The following is a 27537-nucleotide window of genomic DNA, read 5'->3' on the forward strand; positions in this document are numbered from 1 at the left end:
ATTATTTTGGGATATAAATTGATGTCCCCCCAATGTTAAACTCATTTCTACGCTCACTGTGTGAAGACTGGAGGTTAATAAAGTCAAAACATTTAGCACAAATGATGTGTATATATGTTAGCCAATAACAAGTCCGTGTGTAAGGCACACAAACACATTTATTCAACATCGTTATGATGTAACATGGAAGATGCTAACGTTAAGCTAACTAGCGAGGTGATGCTGTGAAGAGCTGCTCCGCAAAGTTGGCATACAACCAAAAATTACTTATTATTAATGTTCACTTGCAATGTATTTATTTGGAACATGTCAAAACTTTACAAGCACAACTTTTGCTCAAGTGATCAAGCGTCCAACATGAGTGGAAGAAGCAGAGCTTGTCTGGTCCCCCCCAGTGGAAAAACTAAATGATGTGTTCACTTCATTTATTTATATGTCACATTTAAAACAACCTCAGTTGGCCAAAGTGCTGTACAGACATAAGACATAAGGTGCACATAGTGTCACATTAACATGGTAACATAGGAGGATGGATACAATACAATAGTCAAATATACCTTAAAAGAAGTGCAGAATATATCACCTTAAAAGTTAATAAATAAATACAAAAGGATAAAACAAGAAATAAAAAAACAACCAAGAAATCCTGCCTGACTGGATTTGAACGCCAGGGAGTAAAAATATGTTTTTATATTGAAATAGTGTCAGAGACTGGGGGGATCTAATAGATAGTGGAAGGTTGTTCCACAGTCTGGGCCCTGACACTGAGAAGGATCCATCTCCTCTGGTATTAGCCTAGTTGTTAGGACAGCCAGGAGGAGCTGGTCTGAAGACCTCAGGGTCCTGCTGGGGCAATAAGGCTGCAGGAGTTCAATAAGATAGGGCGGGGCTTCTTGGTGTAAGCATTTAAAAACAATAAGTACAATCCTAAATTGAACTCTAAAAGTAACTGGGAGCCAATGAAGGGAAGCCAGTACAGGGGTAATGTGCTCACGTCGTTTGGTTTTGGTTAAAAGACGAGCAGCAGAGTTCTGCAAGTGCTGCAGTCTCTGGAGAGAGTCCTGATCCAACTTACGATTCAGTTCTGAAATGGCCACAGTCTGTGTTCCCACAGCCCGACCCATGCCTTCCATTGTGACGGGCAGCCTTTGGGCTCCTTGAATGTCTGCCATCGTCCACCGAATTTGAGGATACACCAAAGCAATGCCCAGCCCAATCAGCAGATGGCCAGCGATCACGGTTCCAAATAGGTAGAGGACTTCCACGTCCTGGATGGTAAGCACTGAGAGGCACATAATTCTCCATTTCTCCCAGGAGTCTCTCAAGTACCCTGCAGCAATTGTTCCGTCAGGGCAGCCAGGCTCCCCAGAACCCCCACATCTATGGTCCTCTCCAAGGTTTCTCTTTGTGCCCATTGGGTTGACTTTTTTAGTGAGTTTTTTCTTGCCCTGATGTGGGATGTCCTTGTGGCTTGTGCAGCCCTTTGAGACACTCCTGATTAAGGGCTATATACATAAACTTTGATGGATAGGTTGTTTGGCAACACTAAATGGTCCCTAGTGTGTGAATGTGAGTGTGAATGTTGTCTGTCTATCTGTGTTGGCCCTGTGATGAGGTGGCGACTTGTCCAGGGTGTACCCCGCCTTCCGCCCGATTGTAGCTGAGATAGGCTCCAGCACCCCCCGCTACCCCGAAGGGAATAAGCGGTAGAAAATGGATGGATGGATGGATGATTAATTGATCGATCTTAATTCAACTTTTAAAATCAGCTTTAAGTCCGCGCGTTTGATCGTTGCAGCGAGAAACCAGCGAAGAAGAAAAGCCGGAAGTTAGCAACACGCAGGTTTTGTTTCTTTAAAAAATGTGTCCGGTCAGAAAGTTGAGACTAAATTGTGTCGTTGAAGAAATCTTTGGAGTGTTTGAAAGAACCATAGCAGAGTACAAAGAGGGACGAAAGATGAAAAAGAGCGTCAACAAGAACTACTGGATGCTGTTTTCAAACCTCAAGTTGTGCTACACAGATCAGGTTTGTTTACATCTTTTTACCTCATCATGTCATTTAAAAGTAACTTTTAATACGTGCACTGATTGAACGTTTTGCATTTTGTTTGGTAAATGCATAGATGGTGCCCAGTTGGTTTTACTACAACTCTTGTTTTGAAAAAATGCTTTTTTGCTGATTTTTAAGAAATATGTGTGGGTAATAATTTGTATCATAACTTCAATAACAAACTATGATTAAACATTATACCAACTAAAAAACACATGGCACATATATGGTCTTCATTCTGCTAGTCTGTTATAGTACAAGTCTTATTTTGAAAATACAATATTTTGCTGAGTGTTGAGTACTTGTAGTTATTAATTTTTTAATAACGTCATGATAATACTTCATAACCACTCAAATAACACTAGTTGGTTGTTATTATCATATACTATCATTATTTGGGGAAAAAAAGAACAATAAACTTTTTTTTTATAAATATTATTACTCATTCATTTTTGAAACCCTTATTATAAATATCATAACATCTAAACACACACACACAGATGGTACCTACAAAGAAAATTTGGTTATAGAATTATTTTTGTAAAGCAAAACATATGTGTGAGACATTTGTATTATCAGGGTGTGAATATCATCAAATATTGGCTTATTTATTTTTTAAGATTTTTACGTCTTCTGCCGACTTTTTTTTATACCAAATCACTGTCAATGATTGCTTTATGAAAGTTATTAAGACAAAAGGTTGATACTCCATCATGATCGCTGGGTGTTTATGTCAGGAAAGTTGTCATAAAAGTCAGTCGTCTCTTTTTAATAACGGTAGAGAGCACTGCACCGTTATTCTTCACTACCTAGGGCAGGGGTCGGCAACCTAAAATGTTGAAAGAGCCATATTGGACCAAAAATACAACAACAAAAAAATCTCTCTGGAGCCGCAAAAAATTAAAAGCCATATAACATACAGGTAGTGTGTCATGCGATATAAATTAAATTAAGATGACTTAAAGGAAACTAAATGAGCTCAAATATAGCTACAAACGAGGCATAATGATGCAATATGTACATATAGCTAGCCTAAATAGCATGTTAGCATCGATTAGCTTGCAGTCATGCAGTGACCAAATATGTCTGATTAGCACTCCACAAAAGTCAATAACATCAACAAAACTCACCTTTGTGCACTCATGCACAACGTTAAAAAGTTTGGTGGACAAAATGAGACAGAAAAAGAAGTGGCATAAAACACGTCCTACAAAGTCGGAGAAAGTTATACATGTAAACAAACTAAGGTGAGTTCAAGGACCGCCAAAATTAGTAGGACAAAACGGCGCTCGCCAAATACTCGAATCAGTGAAGCATGTTTAATATAAACAGTGTGATTTATAACAATTAGGGAGGTTAGTGTCATGTTTGTCCTCCTACAGAAACCATATTAAAGGCCTACTGAAAGCCACTACTACCGACCACGCAGTCTGATAGTTTATATATCAATGATGAAATCTTAACATTATAACATGCCAATACGGCCGGGTTAACTTATAAAGTGACATTTTAAATTTGCCGCTAAACTTCCGGTTCGAAACGCCTCTGAGGATGACGTATGCGCGTGACGTAGCCCGGGGAACACGGGTATGCCTTCCACATTGAAGCCAATACGAAAAAGCTCTGTTTTCATTTCATAATTCCACAGTATTCTGGACATCTGTGTTCGTGAATCTGTTGCAATCATGTTCATTGCATTATGGAGAAGGAAGCTGAGCAAGCAAAGAAGAAAGTTGTCGGTGCGAAATGGACGTATTTTTCGAACGTAGTCAGCAACAACAGTACACAGCCGGCGCTTCTTTGTTTACATTCCCGAAAGATGCAGTCAAGATGGAAGAACTCGGATAACAGAGACTCTAACCAGGAGGACTTTTGACTTCGATACACAGACGCCTGTAGAGAACTGGGACAACACAGACTCTTACCAGGATTACTTTGATTTGGATGACAAAGACGCAGACGTGCTACTGTGAGTATGCAGCTTTGGCTTCTAAACATTTGATCGCTTGACCGTATGTGCACAACTTTTTTTTGCGTATGTACGTAACGTTTTAAAAATATATAAGCTTTATGAACCTTGGGTTAGGTGAACGGTCTTTTGGGCTGAGTGATTGTGTGTGTTGATCAGGTGTTTGAATTGTATTGGCGTGTTCTATGGAGCTAGGAGCTAGCAGAGGAGCTAGGAGCTAGCATAACAAACACGCAGGTGTTTTTATGCAGGATTAATTTGTGGCATATTAAATATAAGCCTGGTTGTGTTGTGGCTAATAGAGTATATATATGTCTTGTGTTTATTTACTGTTGTAGTCATTCCCAGCTGAATATCAGGTCACCCCCGGCTCTCACAGCATCTTCCCTATCTGAATAGCTTCAACTCCCCACTAGTCCTTCACTTGCACTTTACTCATCCACAAATCTTTCATCCTCGCTCAAATTAATGAGGAAATTGTCGCTTTCTCGGTCCGAATCTCTCTCACTTCATGCGGCCATCATTGTAAACAATAGGGAACTTTGCGTATATGTTCAACTGACTACGTCACGCTACTTCCGGTAGGGGCAAGCCTTTTTTTATCAGATACCAAAAGTTGCAATCTTTATCGTCGTTGTTCTATACTAAATCCTTTCAGCAAAAATATGGCAATATCGCGAAATGATCAAGTATGACACATAGAATAGATCTGCTATCCCCGTTTGAATAAAAAAAATTCATTTCAGTAGGCCTTTAAAACAAAAAATATATTTTTTACCCCTCATCTTATTTCATTTTTCATACATTTTTGAAAAAGGTCCAGAAAGCCACTGGGGTGGTGCTAAAGAGCCGCATGCGGCTCTAGAGCCGCGGGTTGCCGACCCCTGACCTAGTGAAGTGAATTACATTTATATAGCGCTTTTTCTCAAGTGACTCAAAGCGCTTTACATTGTGAAACCCAATATCTAAGTTACATTTAAACCAGTGTGGGTGGCACTGGGAGCAGGTGGGTAAAGTGTCTTGCCCAAGGACACGACGGCAGTGACTAGGATGGCGGAAGCGGGGATCGAACCTGCAACCCTCAAGTTGCTGGCACGGCCGCTCTACCAACCGAGCTATACCGCCCCATACCAACACACCCCCCAAAAATGGCCTCACTCATAAACAAATATAACTGTCGGAAAAGGAGTAGGAAGAAGCAGAGCTTATTTATTTTACCCCTTTTCATATCCTAGCAGTTTAATCATTTGTTGTTCTCTGTTTTTTAACAGAACAGTGAACCAGTAAATACTTTTTTTTTTTACAATAAGTAAGTAAACAAATAATAAATACTTAATATTAGACATGTGAACATCTACACAACAATAATAATAATAATAAAGAAAAGATTCAATATGTTTATCATAATTGTTATTCTTTGTACTTAGTGAATGTCAGGCTTGTCACTGACAGTTTTGGTTATGTTTTAGTTTTCCCTCCGTTTGTGTTTTATTTCCTGTCAGCGCTCTTATTTTTGTTCAGTTTCCTGCTTGCTTCCCTTAGCGCTGTTCCACTCAGCTGCGCCTGATTGGCACCTGCATGCCACACCTGCATGCCACACCTGCATGCCACACCTGCTCGGGCTAAATAACAATGAATATTAACCACCAATGCATTGGATTTTGTGTTGCTGTCTTAGTGTGCACACACTGTTATATTAGCGCGCTACATACCTTTATGTTGTTCTTGTCTTGTCTCAAACAGCGTTGCGTTGCGTGTCCCAGCGCTGCTCAGCTGTCACTCCAAACGGCGAGGGCTGCGGCCGCCGTACGTGGCTATTGTTCGATCAGCGCGACGTCCTCCGTCTCGATCAGCGCGGCGTCCTCCGTCTGCCTGCCTGTCGCTGCATTGCTCCTGGCCCCAAACGACGATCCCGTCCGCTGTCTGGCTCTTCTCCTGGTCCAAAGGAGGCCTGTGGCTGAACATGCACCGTCCCAGCGTGCGCTCCAGGTGCACACGTCACTGCGCGCTGCTTGCAGTCTAATTACTTCCTGTTCCTAATGAAGTGTCCACTGCGTGTCTTACTGAAATTCAAACTTAGTCCTTTTCCAAAACGAAGACTAAAGTTTTCGACTTAATGCTACAGCCCTTACCTTTGGGCTGGTACCGAGGGCGACTGTGTTGACCAGTTTGACGCGTGCAAATGATAGAATGTCCAGTAGAATTTAATGTGTTTGGATATGACAATCCCTTTATTAAAAGCTATCTAAAATAAATCAAATGTAAGTTATATAACAAAGTATGCTGACCTAGAATGGCACATTATCACAGCATTGTCACCACACGAACACGACACGACACGACACGGTCGAAAACTGTTTGTCCTCCAATCGCCCTGCCCATGCTCACACCTGAACCCAATTTATGGAGGCTACCATGGTAACCGCACCATAGCAACAGTCCCCTCCCTGTCAACACTTCCTGGTTCTTAACAGGAAGTGGGCGGAGCAATCTGCCGCAAAGGAAATTCAACATGCTGAACCCAACAATTAATAAGAGAAAATACAATAAAAACAATATAAACAAATAAGGATATTTGGCTCCAATATATATATATATATATATATATATATATATATATATATATATATATATATATATATATATATATATATATATATATATATATATATATATATATATATATATATATATATATATATATATATATATATGTGTCTTAATTGGATTATCCAAAAAAAAATAGTGCTCGATACCGTGGTAGAGCGTAATATGTATGTGTGGGAAAAAATCACAAGACTATTTCATCTCTACAGGCCTGTTTCATGAGGGGTTCCTCAATCATCAGGAGATTTTAATGGAAGCATTCACATACCATGGTTTATATAGGGCACAGAGCGGGTGGGTACAGGCAGGCGTGGGGGCGTGGTGATTGGCTCATGTGTTACCTAGGAGGTGTTTCCTTCTGTGACGGCATGCTGATACAATTTTGCTGCGCTTGTTGAGGGATGACAACTCTGGACGGTATATAATGAACAGTTTCTCTTTTAAGCATAGGTTGCATCTTTTATTACCACTGTTGTAAGGTGTGCTGGATGCAAGAATTTGCCATGTTATCAAATATTCAACATTATTGTCTTTGAGATTCCAAATGTGTTTACTGAGTTCTGTAGTGTTCCGCAAGCTTTTGCTTCTGAACGAGGCTTTGTGATTGTTCCATCTGGTTTTGAATGCTCCCTCAGTTAATCCTACATATGTGTCGGATGTGTTAATGTCCTTGCGTGTTACCTTTGCTTGGTAAACGACTGATGGTTGTAGGCACCCCCCATTGAGAGGGCAATCAGGTTTCTTGCGGCAGTTACAGCCTTTGTCGGTTTTGGAGTCGTTCTGCCTGGTGGTGGACGGCTCCTTTTCAATTGCTTTATTGTGGTTTGAAATGATTTGTCGTATGTTGTTCATGCAGCTGTAGCTCAATTTAATGTTGTTCTTGTTGAATACTTTTCTTAGGGTGTTGCCTTTGGGGAAGTGTTTGTCGATCAGGGTGAGGAATTTGTGGCCAATATACAACCTACTTAGAGTGCGCCTGGAAGAGTGGCAGCACATCACAGTAGCTCCTTTGAATTCCTTTCATTTTACTTTATTTTTGGTATTATTCTTAACTTTTCTTGCCTTTTTTTAATCTCTTACCTTCCATAAACCACTAATTATGGTTCTTGGGCGCTTTTGTGTGTTTTCGTTACTTTTCTTTTTCTTTTCGGGCCGTTTGGTGCTTGGCTTTGATCAGCGGAGCAGCAGACCTTTTGTTTACACCCGCGAGGAGCTGTTTGCGCTCTCCTTACCAGCGCTATGGGGAACGCGGCCGGACCTTCCCGTGGAAGTACGGAAAAAGCGCAGGGGACGCCGTGCCGGCATAAAGATGAAGGAGCGCAGAAGGAAATTTAAGCCTGCCATCCCCTCTGTCCTCATGGGGAACGTGCGGTCTTTGGCGAACAAAATGGACGAATTGTTTGGGCTCGTCCGAACTCAAAAGGAGTACGCCGTGTGCAGCATCATGTGCTTTACGGAGACTTGGCTACATGCGGACTTCCCGGACCACAGCGCGTCTCTACCCGGCTTCACAACCTCACGGGCGGATAGAAGCACACTCCTGAGTGGTAAGAAAAAAGGTGGAGGGATTGCCATCTTTGTGAACGAGAGGTGGTGTAATCCTGCTCATATTACTGTAAAGGAGTGTGTTTGTACGCTGGACATTGAACTTCTGGCTGTTGGAATTCGGCCATATTATTTGCCAAGGGAATTTACTTCTGTAATCTTCATCGGAGTGTATGTTCCTCCTTCTGCTGACGAAACTGCTGCTTGTGACACCATTCACGCCGCTGTTGCTAAGCAACAGACCAAACATCCCGATGCCCTCATTCTCATTTCGGGTGACTTTAATCATGTTTTTCTGGACTCTATTTTACCCACTTTCCATCAATATGTACACTGTGCAACACGGGAAAATAAAACTCTGGACCTACTGTATGCTAATTCAAAAGATGCATACAGCGCCACTGCCCTGCCCCCCCTGGGACGGTCTGATCACAATCTGGTGCTTTTAACACCTCATTACGTTCCTGCTGTGAGGAGGCAGCCCATCTCAACTAAATCAGTGCAACAGAGAAGCATTGAGGCAGGCATAGCCTTACAAGACTGCTTTGAGACTACAGACTGGGAAGTAACCTGTAAGCCTCACGGGACAGATGTCAACAAAATCACAGACTGCATCACTGACTACATAAATTTCTGTGAGGACTCCATCATCCCGACAAAAACTGTCCACTGTTACCCAAATAACAAGCCCTGGATCACCAGCCAGCTAAAGGTGCTGCTAAATAAAAAGTAGCGAGCCTTCAGATCCGGTGATCGGGACGAGTTGAAGAGGATTCAGTGGCAGCTCAGAGTTAATCTTCAAGAAGGGAAAGATGCCTATAGAAGGAAGCTTGAAGCTAAACTCCAACAAAACAACACTCGTGAGGTTTGGAAAGGTATGAAGGCCATCACAGGCTTCAACAATAAAGCCAAACTGCTGGATGGGGGTGCAGATAGAGTCAACGAGCTGAATTTTTTTTTTCAACAGATTTAGCAACACACCCCTTACTGGCCCTCCCCCCACTACTCCTGTTCTCACACCTCCACCTCCCCCTCCTTCTCTTTTACCTGCCACAGCCGTTTTTCCCCCCTCTCCCCTCCCCCACTTCCACCCCCACTGAGAAAGCCAGCCCGGTGTGTCTGACACCTGGACTTGTAAAACGGCAGCTGGAGAAAGTCAATCCAGCTAAGTCAGCAGGCCCTGACCGAGTCAACCCCTGGGTCCTGAAGACTTGCGCTGCGCAGCTAACTGGGATCCTGCACTTCATCTTCAACCTGAGTCTGAAGCTAGAACGGCTACCAGCGCTATGGAAAACATCCTGCATAGTGCCGGTGCCCAAGAAGCCCATCCCATCGAGCTCAAATGACTTCAGACCTGTTGCCCTGACGTCCCAGGTCATGAAGGTCCTCGAGAGACTTGTGCTGGATCAGCTGAGGCCACTGGTGGCTCCTTCCCTGGATCCTCTACAGTTTGCATATCAGCCCCATGTAGGAGTGGACGATGCTGTTATCTACCTGCTGCATCATGCTCACTCTCACCTGGATGGTGGGAAGGGCACTGTGAGGATCATGTTTTTTGATTTCTCCAGTGCCTTTAACACAATTCAGCCAATTCTGATGAGTGACAAGTTGCTCAGGATGGGTGTCAGTTCATCCATTGTCTCCTGGATCACTGATTACTTGTCTGACAGGCCCCAGTTTGTGCGACTGGGGAGCTCCGTGTCGGATACTGTGGTCAGTGGTGTAGGTGCTCCACAGGGGACCGTCCTGTCTCCTTTCCTGTTCACCCTGTACACCTCAGACTTCCAGTATAGTTCCAGGTCCTGCCACCTGCAGAAATACTCTGACGACTCTGCTGTGGTCGGGTGTATCGGAGAGGGACGGGAATTGGAGTACAGGACACTGATCGCTGACTTTGTGGAGTGGTCTCAGGCGAACCATCTGGTCCTTAATGTGGACAACACCAAGGAGCTGGTCATCGACTTCAGGAAGAGAGTGACCCCGGTGGAGCCCATCAAGATCCAGGGCCGGGAGGTGGCAGTAGTGGAGCAGTACAAGTACCTGGGAGTCCACTTGAACAGCAGACTGGACTGGAAGGACAACTGCAAAGCTGTTTACAAGAAGGGCATGAGCAGACTCTTTTTTCTGAGGAAGCTTAGGTCATTCAATGTGTGCAGCAAGCTGTTGGAGATCTTTTATCAGTCTGTTGTGGCCAGTGCACTGTACTTTGCAGTGGTTTGTTGGGGGAGCAGCACTAGCAAAAGGGACTCAAACCGGATTGATAATCTGATCCGGAAAGCCGGCCAAACTATTGGCACGCAATTGGAGGCGTTTGTGTCAGTGAGGGACAGGAGGTCACTGGACAAACTGCTGGCCATCATGGACAATCCTTCCCACCCACTCCACCTGACAATTAAGGGACAGCGGAGTTCATACTCCAACAGGCTCCTTCAACTTCCTTCCCGCACTGTGCGATTCAAGAACTCCTTCATTCCACACTCCATCCAGCTGTATAATCACTCGCCATACAGCAATAGATGACATCTGCCTATTACCTGACACCTGACATGTTAGCTACTTCTCTTTGTTTATAATGTCTATTTTCTATTTACTGCTGGACCTACTCTCCATTTTATGCTGCTGCTGTCATATAGAATGTATATACTGTAATATTGTACATGGTCATTGGTTTATATTGTGTATATGTTATAGACATAATATAATATATCCGTATATAAATTACTCTGTACACATATTATGTACATGTTTGTATATATGTTAGATTTTTTTATAGCTATATTAGTGTATTTATACCTGCATTGTCCTTTCCATCATTGTAACTGAGCTACTGTGTTGAACAATTTCCCTTGTGGATCATTAATGTTTGTCTAAGTCTAAGTCTATATTAGTTGAGACGTTTTTGCTGTATGGGGGGGTTGTACCAGATAATGTTGTTTCGTTTTCTGCTCCTTTTTGGTTGGTTTCCTGGCGTGGGTTCGTAGGTGAGGGTGAAGTTGTATCCGCTTTCATCAAGTGCTTTTTGGTACGGGGGGGTTGCTTTGTCGAATTCAGCTTTGCTAGATGACAGCATCGATAGTCTTTTATTAATACCGGTAGGTATTCTTTTCGTGGTGGTGGGTGGGTGGTTGCTGTCATGGTGCACGTATTGGAGTGTTGTGTTGGGTTTCGTGAATGGTTGGTAGCTGTTATTCCTCAGGTTGAAAGTGACGTCGAGGAAGTTGACGGTTTGCTTGTTGGCTTCAATCGTGGTCCGTAGGCCGTTCTCTTTGAAGATTTGGCATATACGCTTCTTGGTTTTCTCGCTGCTCCTTGGCGAGGCGCGACACACTGCCAGTCCGTCATCACGGTAAATACCAAGGTTCAGGTTGAGGCTAGCGAGCTGGGAGAGGAGAAAACTCCCAACAAGTTCGCACGTTTCTGCTCCGTCAAAACTCCCCATAGTGACGTTGAATGTTGAATTGTTCTTTTTTTGCCATGGTGTACCGTTGCGGAAGAGTATGGCGTTCTTTGCATGGATGATGATGTTTCTTTCGTTGCCTGTGATTGAGTCGTAGTCCAAGGCAAAGTCTAGTGCTTTGGTCAGTAGGTCTTGTGTGATGGAAGGGTAAAATTCTTCGACATCGAAGGAGATAAAGTTGTGCTGTTGTTTGTCTTGGATGTTGCTGAACCATTTGATTACTGCTGCTGTATTTCTCCATTGGTTGAGTGGTGTTTTGTCCGTAATTTTTGTGTTGATTCTGTCCAGGATTATTTTGCTGATTTTTCCTATTTCGGATTTAGTTGGGTTTATTAGTCGGCATGATGGGTTATTTGCGAAGTTGGGTTTGTGGTCATTCAATGTGATGAAGGCTTCCTTGTTGGCTGTAGCGTCCACCCTGTCCTCGATGTCCAGTTCAGCCACAATCCGTTTGTTTTCCAGGTGGATGCTCTGTAAAGTGTTGGGTTGTGCTTTTTTGTATGATTTGGTGATGCTTCTGTCCAGTAAAGTGTTATGTTCTTGTATGTCCATTCTGTAGAAATGTGTGGTTTTATCGGCGGCTATGATGAGGTTGCTTACTTTCTTGATGCGCTCCGTGTCATTTTTCAGCTTGGTGAGGAGTGGGTTGCGAACTGGCTTGAATTTGACTGATTGTATCATTTTGAGCATGTCGTTCTCAAAATCCTTTAGTTCCTCAACTGTGGGTGGGTTCTTGGTGGATTTGAATCCGTAAGTTTTCTTTTGTGTTCCTTTTGTTTCTGGGTGGAGGAAAAAGTATGCTTTCCATAGCATCCTTCTTAGGAAGTGTTCCGTCTTTTCTATGAGCCTTAGCTTGTAGTCATTCTGCGCGGGTATGGGAATGTTCTTCGTGGAGTAGTCGATGTTGAATTTTTCCATTTCTGATCGTCGTACAGTGCTCAACAAATGTGAATTTGGAGCGGAAAAGAGAAACTGTTCATTATATACAGTCCAGACTTGTCATCCCTCAACAAGCGCAGCGAAATTGTATGGTGGTGGGGTTTTTTTTTGTTTTGTTTTGTTTTCATAAAGAAATACAATCATGTGTGCTTACGGACTGTATCCCTGCAGACTGTATTGATCTATATTGGTATATATTGTATATATTGTGTTTTTATGTTAATTTAATTAAAAAAAATAAAAAATAAAAAAAATTAAATTTCTTGTGCGGCCTGGTACCAATCGGTCCGCGGACCAGTACCGGGCCACAGCCCGGTGGTTGGGGACCACTGATTTAGAGCACTTTATAGGCAGAATAAAGCGACTTTTGCTAGTGTTTATTTACGATTTAGAATGCAAATAAAAAACGTGTGTTCTTGTCTTACATAAGGACTGTGAATGATTTAAAAAAAGTACATTTCCCCTTTAATATTAAAAAATAGCACAAAAAGATATCATGTCACAAGAACATGATATATTGATAATAATAAATGTAGTTAGCAGCTAGCAAGCTAAGTAGAACACTAATATAAATGCGCTCAGACTAATGTATCCGGATACAAACAATTATTGAAGATGTTTACTCTATTAAACGACATATATGTGCACATGTATGCACTGATTAAAAATACACAACTATAATGCCCACGTGCCTGACTTTCTCCATCACACGCCATCTTGCTTTTTCCTCCTTCTTCTTCTTCTATTTCCAGCAGACTAGTAGAACATCTTAGGTGTATTGCTGCCCTCCACAGGCTATTAACAGAATGTCCTCCTTCTGTCCTATGGTCCACACTACAGACTTGGACACAAACAGGACAGGAAGTAAAAAGCAGCTTTAAGGAGGTCAAAACAAAATGTATGCATTCTTTCCAACCTGAAGAAACATTTGACTTCTGCCCTTTCCTCATTATTTATCTCATCTTTACTGCTGGAGTTCAGCTCACTGAGGATGTAAGCTCCATTTTGGTATTTTAATTATCTTTAATTATTCATAAACAGGCTTAAAACAAACCATTATTATCATTACTGCCTCATTTTTTCCACTCTCTACTAATTCAAACTATTCCAGCATGAAAACATTTAGGATGTTCATACAAACAATATTACACATCCCCAAACATACCACTTTATTATGGTATTAATATCATATATTATTACACTGAATATTCACATGTTTATAACAGCGCTGAACATTTTAATTTCCCCTCTGGGATTAATAAAGTATTTCTGATTGTGATAATTACATCACTCTCATAAAGCCTTTAAAGCTGAATATGTTTTTTACCATAGGTCAGCTTCACAATGTTGGAATATTGACTGCTGATATTAATATTCTTCTATTGTTTAGAATATTACACTTTACTCTTTTTCTTTGCTCAAATGAACAGGATGAAAGTGTCTTTAATTGTCACTACTGAGTGTAACTACAGTATATATAATGATGTATATAATAATCTTACATTCTTCACCTTCATTACTGCTTGATTTAACTCTCATCTTATTTTATCCAGAGACAACTTGACCATAAAAAGATGGCTGCACATCAATAAACTGTCACTAAACTTCAATAAAACTAAATATATCATATTTGGAGATTGTAAAAATGTAAAACACAAATTATGATGGATAATATTGAAATGAAAGGAATAAAGGTAATCATATGTTTAGGAGTTAATATAGATAATGAAGTAAGCTGGACACTACATATAAATCATATAAAGAAACCTAAAAAAATGGAGTGGAATACTAAATAGAATAAAATACATACTTACAAATATTAACTGAAATTATTGTACCCAACTTCAGTTGAAGCATACATTGTTTATTGCATAAAGGTCTGGGGACATACATATAAAACAATCACACAACAATATTCATATTACACAAGAGAGTAATAAAGACAATTAATAGAATGGATTATAGAGACCCAACTAATGATTCATAAAGTCACACATTTTAAAATTGTATAAAAGACAACTGCTCAAATGATGTATAAAGTAAATAATAATATGCTTCCAGAAGTGGTCCAGAAGATGTTTCAGATGTGAACCAGTAAATATGAACTAAGAGGGATTTATGTGTACTCAAAAGCAAAGGTATGAACACATGTAAAACTTCATTTGCTGCTGCTGTTCTCACCAGCACACTTGTGTTTCTTACACTGGCACTTAGAAGACAATCTTTCACCACACACACTGCAACTCAACACTTTCTCTCCTGGGTGTCTTCTCATGTGTGTTCTAAGAGTGTTTAGGTGACGAAAGCTTTTGTTGCAGCTTGAACAGGAGTACGGTTTTTCACCAGAGTGCATTCTCATGTGTGCTTTGAAATGGGGCCTTTGAGTAAAATCTTTACTGCAGATTGAGCATGAAAAAGGTTTTTCACCAGTGTGTGTTCTCATGTGTACTTTTAAACTTTGATTTACTACAAAACTTTTACCACATTCTGAGCAGGAAAAAGGTTTTTCTCCAGTGTGTGTTCTCATGTGTACTTTGAAACTGGGCCTTTGAGTAAAAGCTTTACTGCAGATTGAACACGAAAAAGGTTTTTCTCCAGTGTGTGTTCTCATGTGTCTTTTCAGACTACGATGGTGTTTAAAAGTTGTGTGACAGTGAGAACATGTGAAGTGAGTGTTGTCAGTGTGACATGTCTTATCATGTTTAGAGTGTTCATCATCAGTGTCAGGAGAGTGTGACGTTGTGTCCTCACTATCTGATAGTGGAGCTAAGATCTTGTCTGCTTGTGATCCTCCACAGTGGTCTCCATCAGCTTCTGTTGTCATGTGTTGTGTTGAGCTGCTGCTTCTCTTCTCCTCACTCTCACCTTTGACCTCATCATCTTCACTCTTCACACTGATGAGGTGTCTCTTGTCTTCCTCTATGAAGTGGGGGGGCTGTGGCTCCTCTTCTTTCAGGTGGAGGTGCTGTGACCTCTTCTGCTCTATACTGGAGGACCCCTCCTGCTGCTCAGGTGGACCATATTTTTCACAGACGTCTGCAGGACACAAGAAGACAAACACATGCTGGGATGGAAATAGATAAGATTTGACCAATTCAGATTTCATTTTCGATTCTGCTTTACGATTTGGTTATTTGTGGACTCACTTTTGCTTTCACTTTCAGTAAAAAGGAGAAGAAACAGTTTGATTAGCATCAACTTTGACTAGTTGAGAAGTAACATGAGAGTACAAAGCCAACAGTGAGGTCTTAAGAGGCACAGATTTTACGGGTCCCCCATGAGGTGCCAGAGGGCCCTAAGGACAATATTCTGCTTTGAAAATATCTATTAAATAAAAATATTTTTGGCAAGAAATTAACAAAACACTAAATGTTATTTTGTGGCAATTACAAAAGAATGTCCAGTATAATTCTCAGAGCATTCAATCAATCACAACTGGACTGTTAAACTGAACATATATACATAAATGGTAAATGGGTCGTACTTGTATAGCGCTTTTCTACCTTTTTGAGGAACTCAAAGTGCTTTGACACTATTTTTCACATTCACCCATTCACACACACACATTCACACACTGATGGCGGGAGCTGCCATGCACGGCGCTAACCAGGCCCATCAGGAGCAAGGGTGAAGTGTCTTGCTCTAGGACACAACGGACGTGACTAGGATGGCAGAAGGTGGGGATTGAACCAGTAACCTTCAGATTGCTGGCACGGCCACTCTCCCAACCTCGCCACGCCGTCCCCTAAATATACAGTATATATATATATATATATATATATACATACATATAACATATTTACATAAATATACAGTATATATATACATACATACATATAACATATATACATAAATATACAGTATATATATATACATACATACATATAACATATATACATAAATATACAGTATATATATATATACATACCCCGCCTTCCACCTGATTGTAGCTGAGATAGGCTCCAGCACCCCCCGCCACGCCGAAAGGGATAAGCTGTAGAAAGTGGATGGATGGATGGACATACATACATATACACTTGTAAAGAACATCATGTCATGGCTGTCTTGAGTTTCCAATAATTTCTACAGCTCTTATATTTTTGTGATGTAGTGATTGGAGCACATACTTGTTGCTCACTAAAAACATTCATGAAGTTTGCTTCTTTTATGAATTTATTATGGCTCTACTGAAAATGTGAGCAAATGTTCCTGTTGGAACACCCAACTGTGCCCAAGACCCAACCTCCGGGCTGATGATTTTAGCTTGTCCTGAACAATTTGGAGCTAATGCTCCTTTTTCATTGTCCCATTTAAAGCAGCAGTTCCATTGGCAGCAAAACAGGCAGAGAGCATAATACAACCACCACCATGCTTGACGGTAGGAATGGTGTTCCTGGGATTAAAGGCCTCACCTTTTCTCCTCCAAACATATTGCTGGGTATTGTGGCCAAACAGCTCAACTTTTATTTTATCTGACCACAGAACTTTCCTCCAGAAGGTCTTATCTTTGTCCATGTGATGTCACATGAAACAACAATGGAGCTGTTTGGCCACAATACATTACATTATATACATTACAATCAATTGAAATCGGTACGATACCACCTTTGAAAAGTACCACTTCCGCTCTTCCATCTGAGTGACTACAGGGTCGAGGCGCACACACAAAGTGCATACAAGCAATAACATCTTGAAGAGGAAGAAAGGCAGAACACTACAATTCTACTGGTTAATAATGAGGGTGTGAAGTACAATATGGAGGTATTTGGCCTTCAAAACTAACAATAAAAGGTGACACTTTAAACCGGGAGGCACCGCGTTGCAAGTACTGTTTTACACCTTCTCTGCTGGGGTGTTCACTTCTTTATTTAACTGCAAACTGTATCAGTGTTCAATTAACATCAATACTAGCTCAAATGTTTTGTCATCTCATGGAATTGAACGCTGGCTGTGAAGATTGTGTATTCGATGTGAGAGGTGTCACTCAATCAATCAATCAATCAATGTTTATTTATATAGCCCTAAATCACAAGTGTCTCAAAGGGCTGTACAAGCCACAACGACATCCTCGGTACAGAGCCCACATACGGGCAAGGAAAAACTCACCCCAGTGGGACGTCGGTGAATGACTATGAGAAACCTTGGAGAGGACCGCATATGTGGGTAACCCCCCCCCCTCTAGGGGAGACCGAAAGCAACGGATGTCGAGTGGGTCTGACATAACATTGTGAAAGTCCAGTCCACAGTGGATCCAACACATCAGCGGGAGTCCAGTCCACAGCGGGGCCAACAGGAAACCATCCCGAGCGGAGACGGGTCAGCAGCGCAGAGATGTCCCCAACCGATGCACAGGCTAGTGGTCCACCCGGGGTCCCGGCTCTGGACAGCCAGCACTTCATCCATGGCCACCGGACCTATGCAACTCCCCCTCGCAAGGGACAGGGGAGAAGAGGAGAGAAGAAAAGAAACGGCAGATCAACTGGTCTAAAAAAGGGGGGGTCTATTTAAAGGCTAGATTATACAAATGAGTTTTAAGATGGGACTTGAATGCTTCTACTGAGGTAGCATCTCTAACTGTTACCTGTCACTAGTCTTTATTTTTGTTGGCCAAAGTGTTGCACTGAACTACAAGGAGGCGTGTTGGAGAAGAACAAAACTTGTTTATTAGACTTCATCTTCATTAACCAAACTGCTTTGACTTTTATATTAATATCAAAAAGTAAACGCCATGATTTTTATTGTGTTTTTTTCATGTCACAAAGGTGTTACTTCAAAAGCTGTTCATGTGACACATCATTTTGTCAATGTTTTATTGTGTATAGTTAATTCCTATGGGACATATTTCTGCTTAAACTCTTAATGGATCTGTCCTGGTACATCATCTACATGTACACATACATGTACATCACTTAAAACATAAATAAATAATTTTAAAAAATACCTCCTTCTGTCAAAATGTAAACATTCATGGCATCATGTAATGACACAAAGCTGATAAGTTGATATTATAAATAATTAACGAATAAAAAACAAGTGTATATATGTATATTCATATATATATACTATATATACAAACCCCCTTTCCATATGAGTTGGGAAATTGTGTTAGATGTAAATATAAACGGAATTCAATGATTTGCAAATCATTTTCAAGACATATTCAGTTGAATATGCTACAAAGACAACATATTTCATGTTCAAACTCATAAACTTGATTTATTTTTTGTAAATAATCATTAACTTTATAATTTGATGGCAGCAACACGTGACAAAGAAGTTGGGAAAGGTGGCAATAAATACTGACAAAGTTGAGGAATGCTCATCAAACACTTATTTGGAACATCCCACAGGTGAACAGGCTAATTGGGAACAGGTGGGTGCCATGATTGGGTATAAAAGTAGATTCCATGAAATGCTCAGTCATTCACAAACAAGGATGGGGCGAGTGTCACCACTTTGTCAACAAATGCCTGAGCAAATTGTTGAACAGTTTAAGAAAAACCTTTCTCAAGCAGCTATTGCAAGGAATTTAGGGATTTCACCATCTACGCTCCGTAATATCATCAAAGGGTTCAGAGAATGTGGAGAAATCACTGCACGTAAGCAGCTAAGCCCGTGACCTTCCATCCCTCAGGCTGTACTGCATCAACAAGCCACATCAGTGTGTAAAGGATATCACCACATGGGCTCAGGAACACTTCAGAAACCCACTGTCAGTAACTACAGTTGGTCGTTACATCTGTAAGTGCAAGTTAAAACTCTCCTATGCGAGGCGAAAACCGTTTATCAACAACACCCAGAAACGCCGTCGGCTTTGCTGGGCCTGAGCTCATCTAAGATGGACTGATACAAAGTGGAAAAATGTTCTGTGGTCTGACAAGTCCACATTTCAAATTGTTTTTGGAAACTGTGGACGTCGTGTCCTCCGGACCAAAGAGGAAAAGAACCATTCGGATTGTTCTAGGCGCAAAGTGTAAAAGCCAGCATGTGTGATGGTATGGGGGTGTATTAGTGGCCAAGGCATGGGTAACTTACACATCTGTGAAGGCACCATTAATGCTGAAAGGTACATACAGCTTTTGAAACAACATATGTTGCCATCCAAGCAACGTTACCATGGACGCCCCTGCTTATTTCAGCAAGACAATGCCAAGCCACGTGTTACATCAACGTGGCTTCGTAGTAAAAGAGTGCGGGTACTAGACTGGCCTGCCTGTAGTCCAGACCTGTCTCCCATTGAAAATGTGTGGCGCTTTATGAAGCCTAAAATAGCAGAAGGGAGACCCCCGGACTGTTGAACAACTTAAGCTGTACATCAAGCAAGAATTGGAAAGAATTCCAACTGAGAAGCTTCAAAAATGTGTCTCCTCAGTTCCCAAATGTTTACTGAGTGTTGTTAAAAGGAAATGCCATGTAACACAGTGGTGAACAAACAACATTTGGATGAAGTGAGGGCTAAAGTAACAGCAAGGGTCTCACTCATCCGGCGCCTAGCTGGTACAACATGGGGGCCTCGGCAAAGGTACTACGTATCTCCACACAAGCCCTCGTATTCTCTGCAGCTGAGTACTGTGCCCCAACCTGGTGTAGAAGCCCACATGCCAAGAAGGTCGATACGGCCATCAACAACGCCCTCCGGATCATAAGTGGCTGCCTGAAACCCACCCCCGTGTTCTACCTGCCAGTCCTAGCAGGGATAGCGCCAGCCGGCCTACGGCGAGAGGCCGCTACCCTCGCCCTGGCAAGGAAAGCCCAGGAACACAGCTGGCACCTCATCCATGAAACCACCACCATGGCAACACCTCCAAGCAGACTCAAGTCCCGCCACCCATACAATCAGGCCGCACAAGAGATGCTTATTTCCATCCCCGAGGATCTGACAACCAAAGCCTGGCTGGCAGCGGAATGGAAGCAGGAGTGGGAGTCAGCAGGACAGACACGCCTCCACCATTACATCCAGGATCCTGGAGGTGGCGTGGAGGGAGAAGATCTACCTCGCCGGCAATGGACCCTCCTGAACCGCCTTTGCACAGGGGTTGGTTGCTTCAAAGCGTCCATGAAGAAGTGGGGCCTAACAGACAGTGCAGCGTGTGAGTGCGGGGAACCTGAGCAGACTGCCCACCACATCATCACCACCTGTCCCCGGCATAGACCACCTTCAGAGGAGGGCCTCTTCCAAGTGGGACCTGAGACGAGGGAGTGGCTACACGACACGAAGATGGACATATGAAGACGATACACGAAAGAAGAAGTGAACATGCCTGTTGGAGCCAAAATTCCTTATTTGTTTATATTGTTTTTATTTTATTTTCTCAAAATTGATTGTTGGGTTCAGCATGTTTAATTTCCTTTTCGGCAGATTGCGCCGCCCACTTCCTGTTAAGAACCAGGAAGTGTTGACAGGGAGGGGACTGTTGTTATGGTGCAGTTACCATGGTAGCCTCCATAAATTGGGCACAGGTGTGAGCATGGGGGGGGCGATTGGAGGACAAACAGTTTTCGATCGTGTTCGTGGTCGTGTTCGTGACGTGACGTGGTCGTGTTCGTGACGTGACGTGGTCGTGTTCGTGTCATGTCGTATCGTGTCATGTGGTGACAATGCTGTGACAATGTGCCAATCAAGGTCAGCAAACTGTTATAGAATTTACATTTGATTTAAATTAGATAGCTGGAATAAACGGATTGTCATATCCAAACACAGTTCTACAGTACTGGACATTCTATTATTTTCACGCGTCAAACTGGTCAACACAGTAGCCCTCGGTACCAGCCCAAAGGTAAGGGCTGTACAATGCCCTTTCCCAACTACTTTGTCACGTGTTGCAGCCATGAAATTCTAAGTTAATTATTATTTGCAAAAAAAAAAAAGTTTATGAGTTTGAACATCAAATATGTTGTCTTTGTAGTGCATTCAATTGAATATGGGTTAAAAAGGATTTGCAAATCATTGTATTCCGTTTATATTTACATCTAACACCATTTCCCAACTCATATGGAAACGGGGTTTGTAATAACAAGTGTATGTAAGATATTGAAATGAATCAAAACAATATATATATATATATATATATATATATATATATATATATATATATAGAGAGAGAGAGAGAGAGAGAGAGAGAGAGAGAGAGAGAGAGAGAGAGAGAGAGAGAGAGAGAGAGAGAGAGAGAGAGAGAGAGAGAGAGAGAGACTGTAATAACGAAGTAAATAATAAAAGCTTACCTTTTTTATATTTGCATAGAATGTATATATTATTAATGTTGTAAATATAAATCTTTATATATAAAAATGCTGGAGACATTTTTCAGAGGTTGTCAATAAGGTCACACGTACAATAATGTGTGTGTGTGTGTTCTTGAGACATTAAGAAGGAAAAGTATCTTCCATATGAGGAGGTGTGAACAAGTGATGACATAAATCATGGTCCCAATAACATTGCATCTAATACTAGAGTATGTGAACGGATTTTTTGTTGATTTAATGTGCATAAAAACTGAACCTTGACAGGTGCAAAGGCAGCAAAATATGATAAAACAAGACGGCAGATAAATAAGGACTAAAAAAGGAATTCCCTATTCATCCCCCTCTGGTCAACATATGTAATAACAAGTGTGAGTAAGAAATTGAAATGTGCCTCCTTTGGCCAAAATGTATCAAATAAATATGTATATAGAGACATACTGTAATAACTTGAAGTAAATAATGAAGATTAAAAACCAAATACAAACAAAACATTTAAAACAAAACTTATTAAAATTAACTAAAAGCGTACCTTTTTATATTTGCATAGTATGTACATATTAATGTTGTAAATACACATCTTTATATATCTAGAAAGGGTGGTCCTAAAGAGGTAGGCACTGTCACATCTAATAGAGAGCCAAATACTAGAGTCTGTGAACATTGCTCCAAAGTCAAGATGTGTTGTTGATTTAATGTGCATACAAAAGTGAACATTGACAGGTGCAAAGGCAGCAATACTTGATAAAACAAGACGGCAGCTAAAGAAGGACTTCCCTATTCATCCCCAAAAAACCTGCCAGGTGAGCAGCTGATTTTACCACTTCTGGTGCTGACGTAAGACAACCTGCTTCCCATATGTTTATTTTAATGAAATAAGTTTATTTCCATCATATAATCAACCATCAACCATTCTGTGTGAGCAGTTTAACTGTACAGATGATACATATTTAACAATCATACACATTTACACACAAAAAGAAAAGAAAAAGAATGACAGAAAAAGGAATAAGCTGAAGCCAAAGCTTATATTTGGGGGGATTACCCCCAATACTTCTTAGGCGGAAACACAAATAATGACAACATGAAGGAAGTAGTTGAAAGCTTCAATAATTACTTTGTAAATATTGGACCAAAATTGGAAGAAAGGATTCCAGACCCAGTTTCAATTGAGGACTATAATGATACCATAGAGCCAAATCCCAACTCCATGTTCCTCAGTAATGTGACACAGGAGGAAATAGTTATAATCCTGTAATCTAAGACTTTAACTGGTTGTAATGGAATTGATATGGAAACCATAAAAAAGGTTCTAGAAGAGATCTCAGGACCATTCATGTAAATTAGTAACCTATCATTTCAAATACCCAAACACAATGAAAATAGCTAAAGTTGCACCAATTTATAAGACTGGAGACAAACACCAATTTACAAATTATAGACCTTTTTTCTTGACTTCCACAGTTTTCTAAAATCATTGAAAAAGTGTCCAATAACAGATTAGAGAGTTCCACAAACAAACATAGAATACTAGAAGAGAACCAATATGGATACACAGCTAATGTTTCAACTTTGATGGCTTTAATTGAAATGACAGAAGAAATGAGCAATGCAATAGATAGTAAAAACTGTGCAGCAGCAGTGTTGTTGGATCTAACTAAAGCATTTGACACAATTAATCACAATATTTTCATCCAAAAACTAGAAGGATCTGGCATCCGAGGGTTGGTCTTAAACTGGATAAGAAGTTATTTAACCAACAGGAAACAATACGTGAAGCTAGGCCAACACACTTCTACAACACTAAATATATCCTGTGGTGTACCTCAGGGATCAATACTAGGACCTACATTATTCAATCTCTATATAAATGACATTTGTAAAGTTAAAAAGATTTAAAGTTAGTATTATTTGCAGATAATACAACAGTGTTTTGTTCAGGAGAGAACACACAGAAGATACGGTAATACAAATAATAACAGAAGAAATGAACACATTAAAAAGATGCTTTGACAATCTTTGAATCTCAGTAAAAGTAAAATAATGCTATTTGGTAACAGTAGAAGAGAAAGTCAGACACAAATACAAATAGACGGAATAGAAATTGAAAGAGTAAATGAAACCACATTTCTAGATATAATAATTAATGATAAATTGAACTGGAAATGTCATGTAAAAAATATACAACATAAAGTAGCAAGAAACACGTCATAAATGAATAAAGCAAAACATGTTCTAGACCAAAAATGACTTCATATTCTCTACTGCTCACTAGTGTTACATATCTGACTTATTGTGTAGAAATATGGGAAATAAGTACAAAAGTACACTTCATTCATTAACTGTGTTACAAAAAAGATCAGTTATAATAATACATCATGTTGGATATAGAGAACATACAAACACTTTATTTATTCAATCACAAATACTGAAATTCCACCACATAGTGAATTTGCAAACAGCTAAAATGATACACAAAGCAAACTATAACCTGCTAGCCAAGAATGTACAACAATTATCTAAAAAAGAGGAGAAATATAATTTAGAGAAAAATGTAATTAAAACATTTGTATGCACGTACAACACTTAAGACCTTCAGTATATCAGTATGTGGAATTAAATGATGGAATGGATGAAGCAAAGCAATCAAACAATGTACTAATATGATCCACTTCAAGAAACTCTTCACACTTAAAGTGTTTACAAAGTACAAAGAAGAAGAACCATGATAAACATTCTCAATTTATTTCATCCATCATTCATTTTCTACATCATCTTACTCATCTCACCATATGAAATATAACTTACTTCACTCATTATTATTGATTTATTTGTATTGTGATTACTTATGGAGTATATTGTGAATACATTGACAACAGGAAGTCAACAAAAGTGTTAGCAACTGTTATGTAAAAGAAAAGTGGTAGGATTAAATAAGCTCTGCTTCTTCCTACTCCTTTTCCAACATGTTGAATAGACAAACTGGAAATTGTGATGTATCATGTTGTATGCATGCATGTGTGATGTATCATGTTGTATGCATGCATGTGTGATGTATCATGTTGTATGCATGCATGTGTGATGTATCATGTTGTATGCATGCATGTGTGATGTATCATGTTGTATGCATGCATGTGTGATGTATCATGTTGTATGCATGCATGTGTGATGTATCATGTTGTATGCATGCATGTGTGATGTATCATGTTGTATGCATGCATGTGTGATGTATCACGTTGTATGCATGCATGTGTGATGTATCATGTTGTATGCATGCATGTGTGATGTATCATGTTGTATGCATGCATGTTTGATGTATCATGTTGTATGCATGCATGTTTGATGTATCATGTTGTATGCATGCATGTGTGATGTATCATGTTGTATGCACGCATGTGTGATGTATCATGTTGTATGCACGCATGTTTGATGTATCATGTTGTATGCACGCATGTGTGATGTATCATGTTGTATGCACGCATGTGTGATGTATCATGTTGTATGCACGCATGTGTGATGTATCATGTTGTATGCACGCATGCGTGATGTATCATGTTGTATGCATGCATGTGTGATGTATCATGTTGTATGCACGCATGTGTGATGTATCATGTTGTACGCATGCATGTGTGATGCATCATGTTGTATGCATGCATGTGTGATGTATCATGTTGTATGCATGCATGTGTGATGCATCATGTTGTATGCATGCATGTGTGATGCATCATGTTGTATGCATGCATGTGTGATGCATCATGTTGTATGCATGTACGTTTGATGCATCATGTTGTATGCATGCACGTGTAATGTATCATGTTGTATGCATGCACGTGTGATGTATCATGTTGTATGCACGCATGTTTGATGTATCATGTTGTATGCACGCATGTGTGCTGTATCATGTTGTATGCACGCATGTGTGATGTATCATGTTGTATGCACGCATGTGTGATGTATCATGTTGTATGCATGCATGTGTGATGTATCATGTTGTATGCACGCATGTGTGATGTATCATGTTGTATGCACGCATGTGTGATGTATCATGTTGATGCACGCATGTGTGATGTATCATGTTGTATGCACGCATGTGTGATGTATCATGTTGTATGCACGCATGTGTGATGTATCATGTTGTATGCATGCATGTGTGATGTATCATTTTGTATGCATGCATGTGTGGTGTATCATGTTGTATGCATGCATGTGTGATGTATCATGTTGTATGCATGCATGTGTGATCTATCATGTTGTATGCATGCATGTGTGATGTATCATGTTGTATGCATGCATGTGTGATGTATCATGTTGTATGCATGCATGTGTGATGTATCAGGTTGTATGCATGCATGTGTGATGTATCATGTTGTATGCATGCATGTGTGATGTATCATGTTGTATGCATGCATGTGTGATGTATCATGTTGTATACATGCATGTGTGATGTATCATGTTGTATGCATGCATGTGTGATGTATCATGATGTATGCATGCGTGTGTGATGTATCATGTTGTATGCATGCGTGTGTGATGTATCATGTTGTATGCATGCGTGTGTGATGTATCATGTTGTATGCATGCGTGTGTGATGTATCATGTTGTATGCATGCGTGTGTGATGTATCATGTTGTATGCATGCGTGTGTGATGTATCATGTTGTATGCATGCATGTGTGATGTATCATGTTGTATGCCTGCATGCATGTGTGATGTATCATGTTGTATGCATGCATGCATGTGTGATGTATCATGTTGTATGCATGCATGTGTGATGTATCATGTTGTATGCATGCATGTGTGATGTATCATGTTGTATGCATGCATGTGTGATGTATCATGTTGTATGCATGCATGTGTGATGTATCATGTTGTATGCATGCATGTGTGATGTATCATGTTGTATGCATGCATGTGTGATGTATCATGTTGTATGCATGCATGTGTGATGTATCATGTTGTATGCATGCATGTGTGATGTATCATGTTGTATGCATGCATGTGTGATGTATCAAGTTGTATGCATGCTTGTGTGATGTATCATGTTGTATGCATGCATGTGTGATGTATAATGTTGTATGCATGCATGTGTGATGTATCATGTTGTATGCATGCATGTGTGATGTATCTTGTTGTATGCACGCATGTGTGATGTATCATGGTGTATGCACGCATGTTTGATGTATCATGTTGTATGCACGCATGTTTGATGTATCATGTTGTATGCACGCATGTGTGATGTATCATGTTGTATGCACGCATGTGTGATGTATCATGTTGTATGCACGCATTTTGATGTATCATGTTGTATGCACGCATGTGTGATGTATCATGTTGTATGCACGCATGTGTGATGTATCATGTTGTATGCACGCATGTGTGATGTATCATGTTGTATGCACGCATGTGTGATGTATCATGTTGTATGCACGCATGTGTGATGTATCATGTTGTATGCACGCATGTGTGATGTATCATGTTGTATGCACGCATGTGTGATGTATCATGTTGTATGCATGCATATGTGATGTATCATGTTGTATGCATGCATGTGTGATGTATCATGTTGTATGCATGCATGTGTGATGTATCATGTTGTATGCATGCATGTGTGATGCATCATGTTGTATGCATGCATGTGTGATGCATCATGTTGTATGCATGCATGTTTGATGCATCATGTTGTATGCATGCATGTGTGATGCATCATGTTGTACGCATGCATGTGTGATGT

The 27537-nt window shown here is 40.5% G+C and overlaps 2 protein-coding genes across 3 annotated transcripts in view; one reads left to right on the plus strand and one right to left on the minus strand.

Annotated features, from left to right (window-relative positions):
- Positions 1 to 27537, plus strand: part of LOC133636327 (zinc finger protein 37-like) — a 497781-nt gene that overhangs the window by 201874 nt on the left and 268370 nt on the right. The gene's annotated exons all lie outside the window — the stretch shown is intronic.
- LOC133636328 (gastrula zinc finger protein XlCGF57.1-like) overlaps positions 14422 to 27537 on the minus strand; it is a 346899-nt gene continuing 333783 nt past the window's right edge. The window contains exon 6 of the mRNA XM_062030245.1: positions 14422 to 15603. Coding sequence (XP_061886229.1) covers positions 14726 to 15603 — 878 coding nt within the window. The 3' untranslated portion in view covers positions 14422 to 14725. The remainder of the gene's footprint in view (positions 15604 to 27537) is intronic.

The sequence above is a fragment of the Entelurus aequoreus genome, linkage group LG20, assembly GCF_033978785.1.
Source record: "Entelurus aequoreus isolate RoL-2023_Sb linkage group LG20, RoL_Eaeq_v1.1, whole genome shotgun sequence".
NCBI classification, from domain to species: domain Eukaryota; kingdom Metazoa; phylum Chordata; class Actinopteri; order Syngnathiformes; family Syngnathidae; genus Entelurus; species Entelurus aequoreus.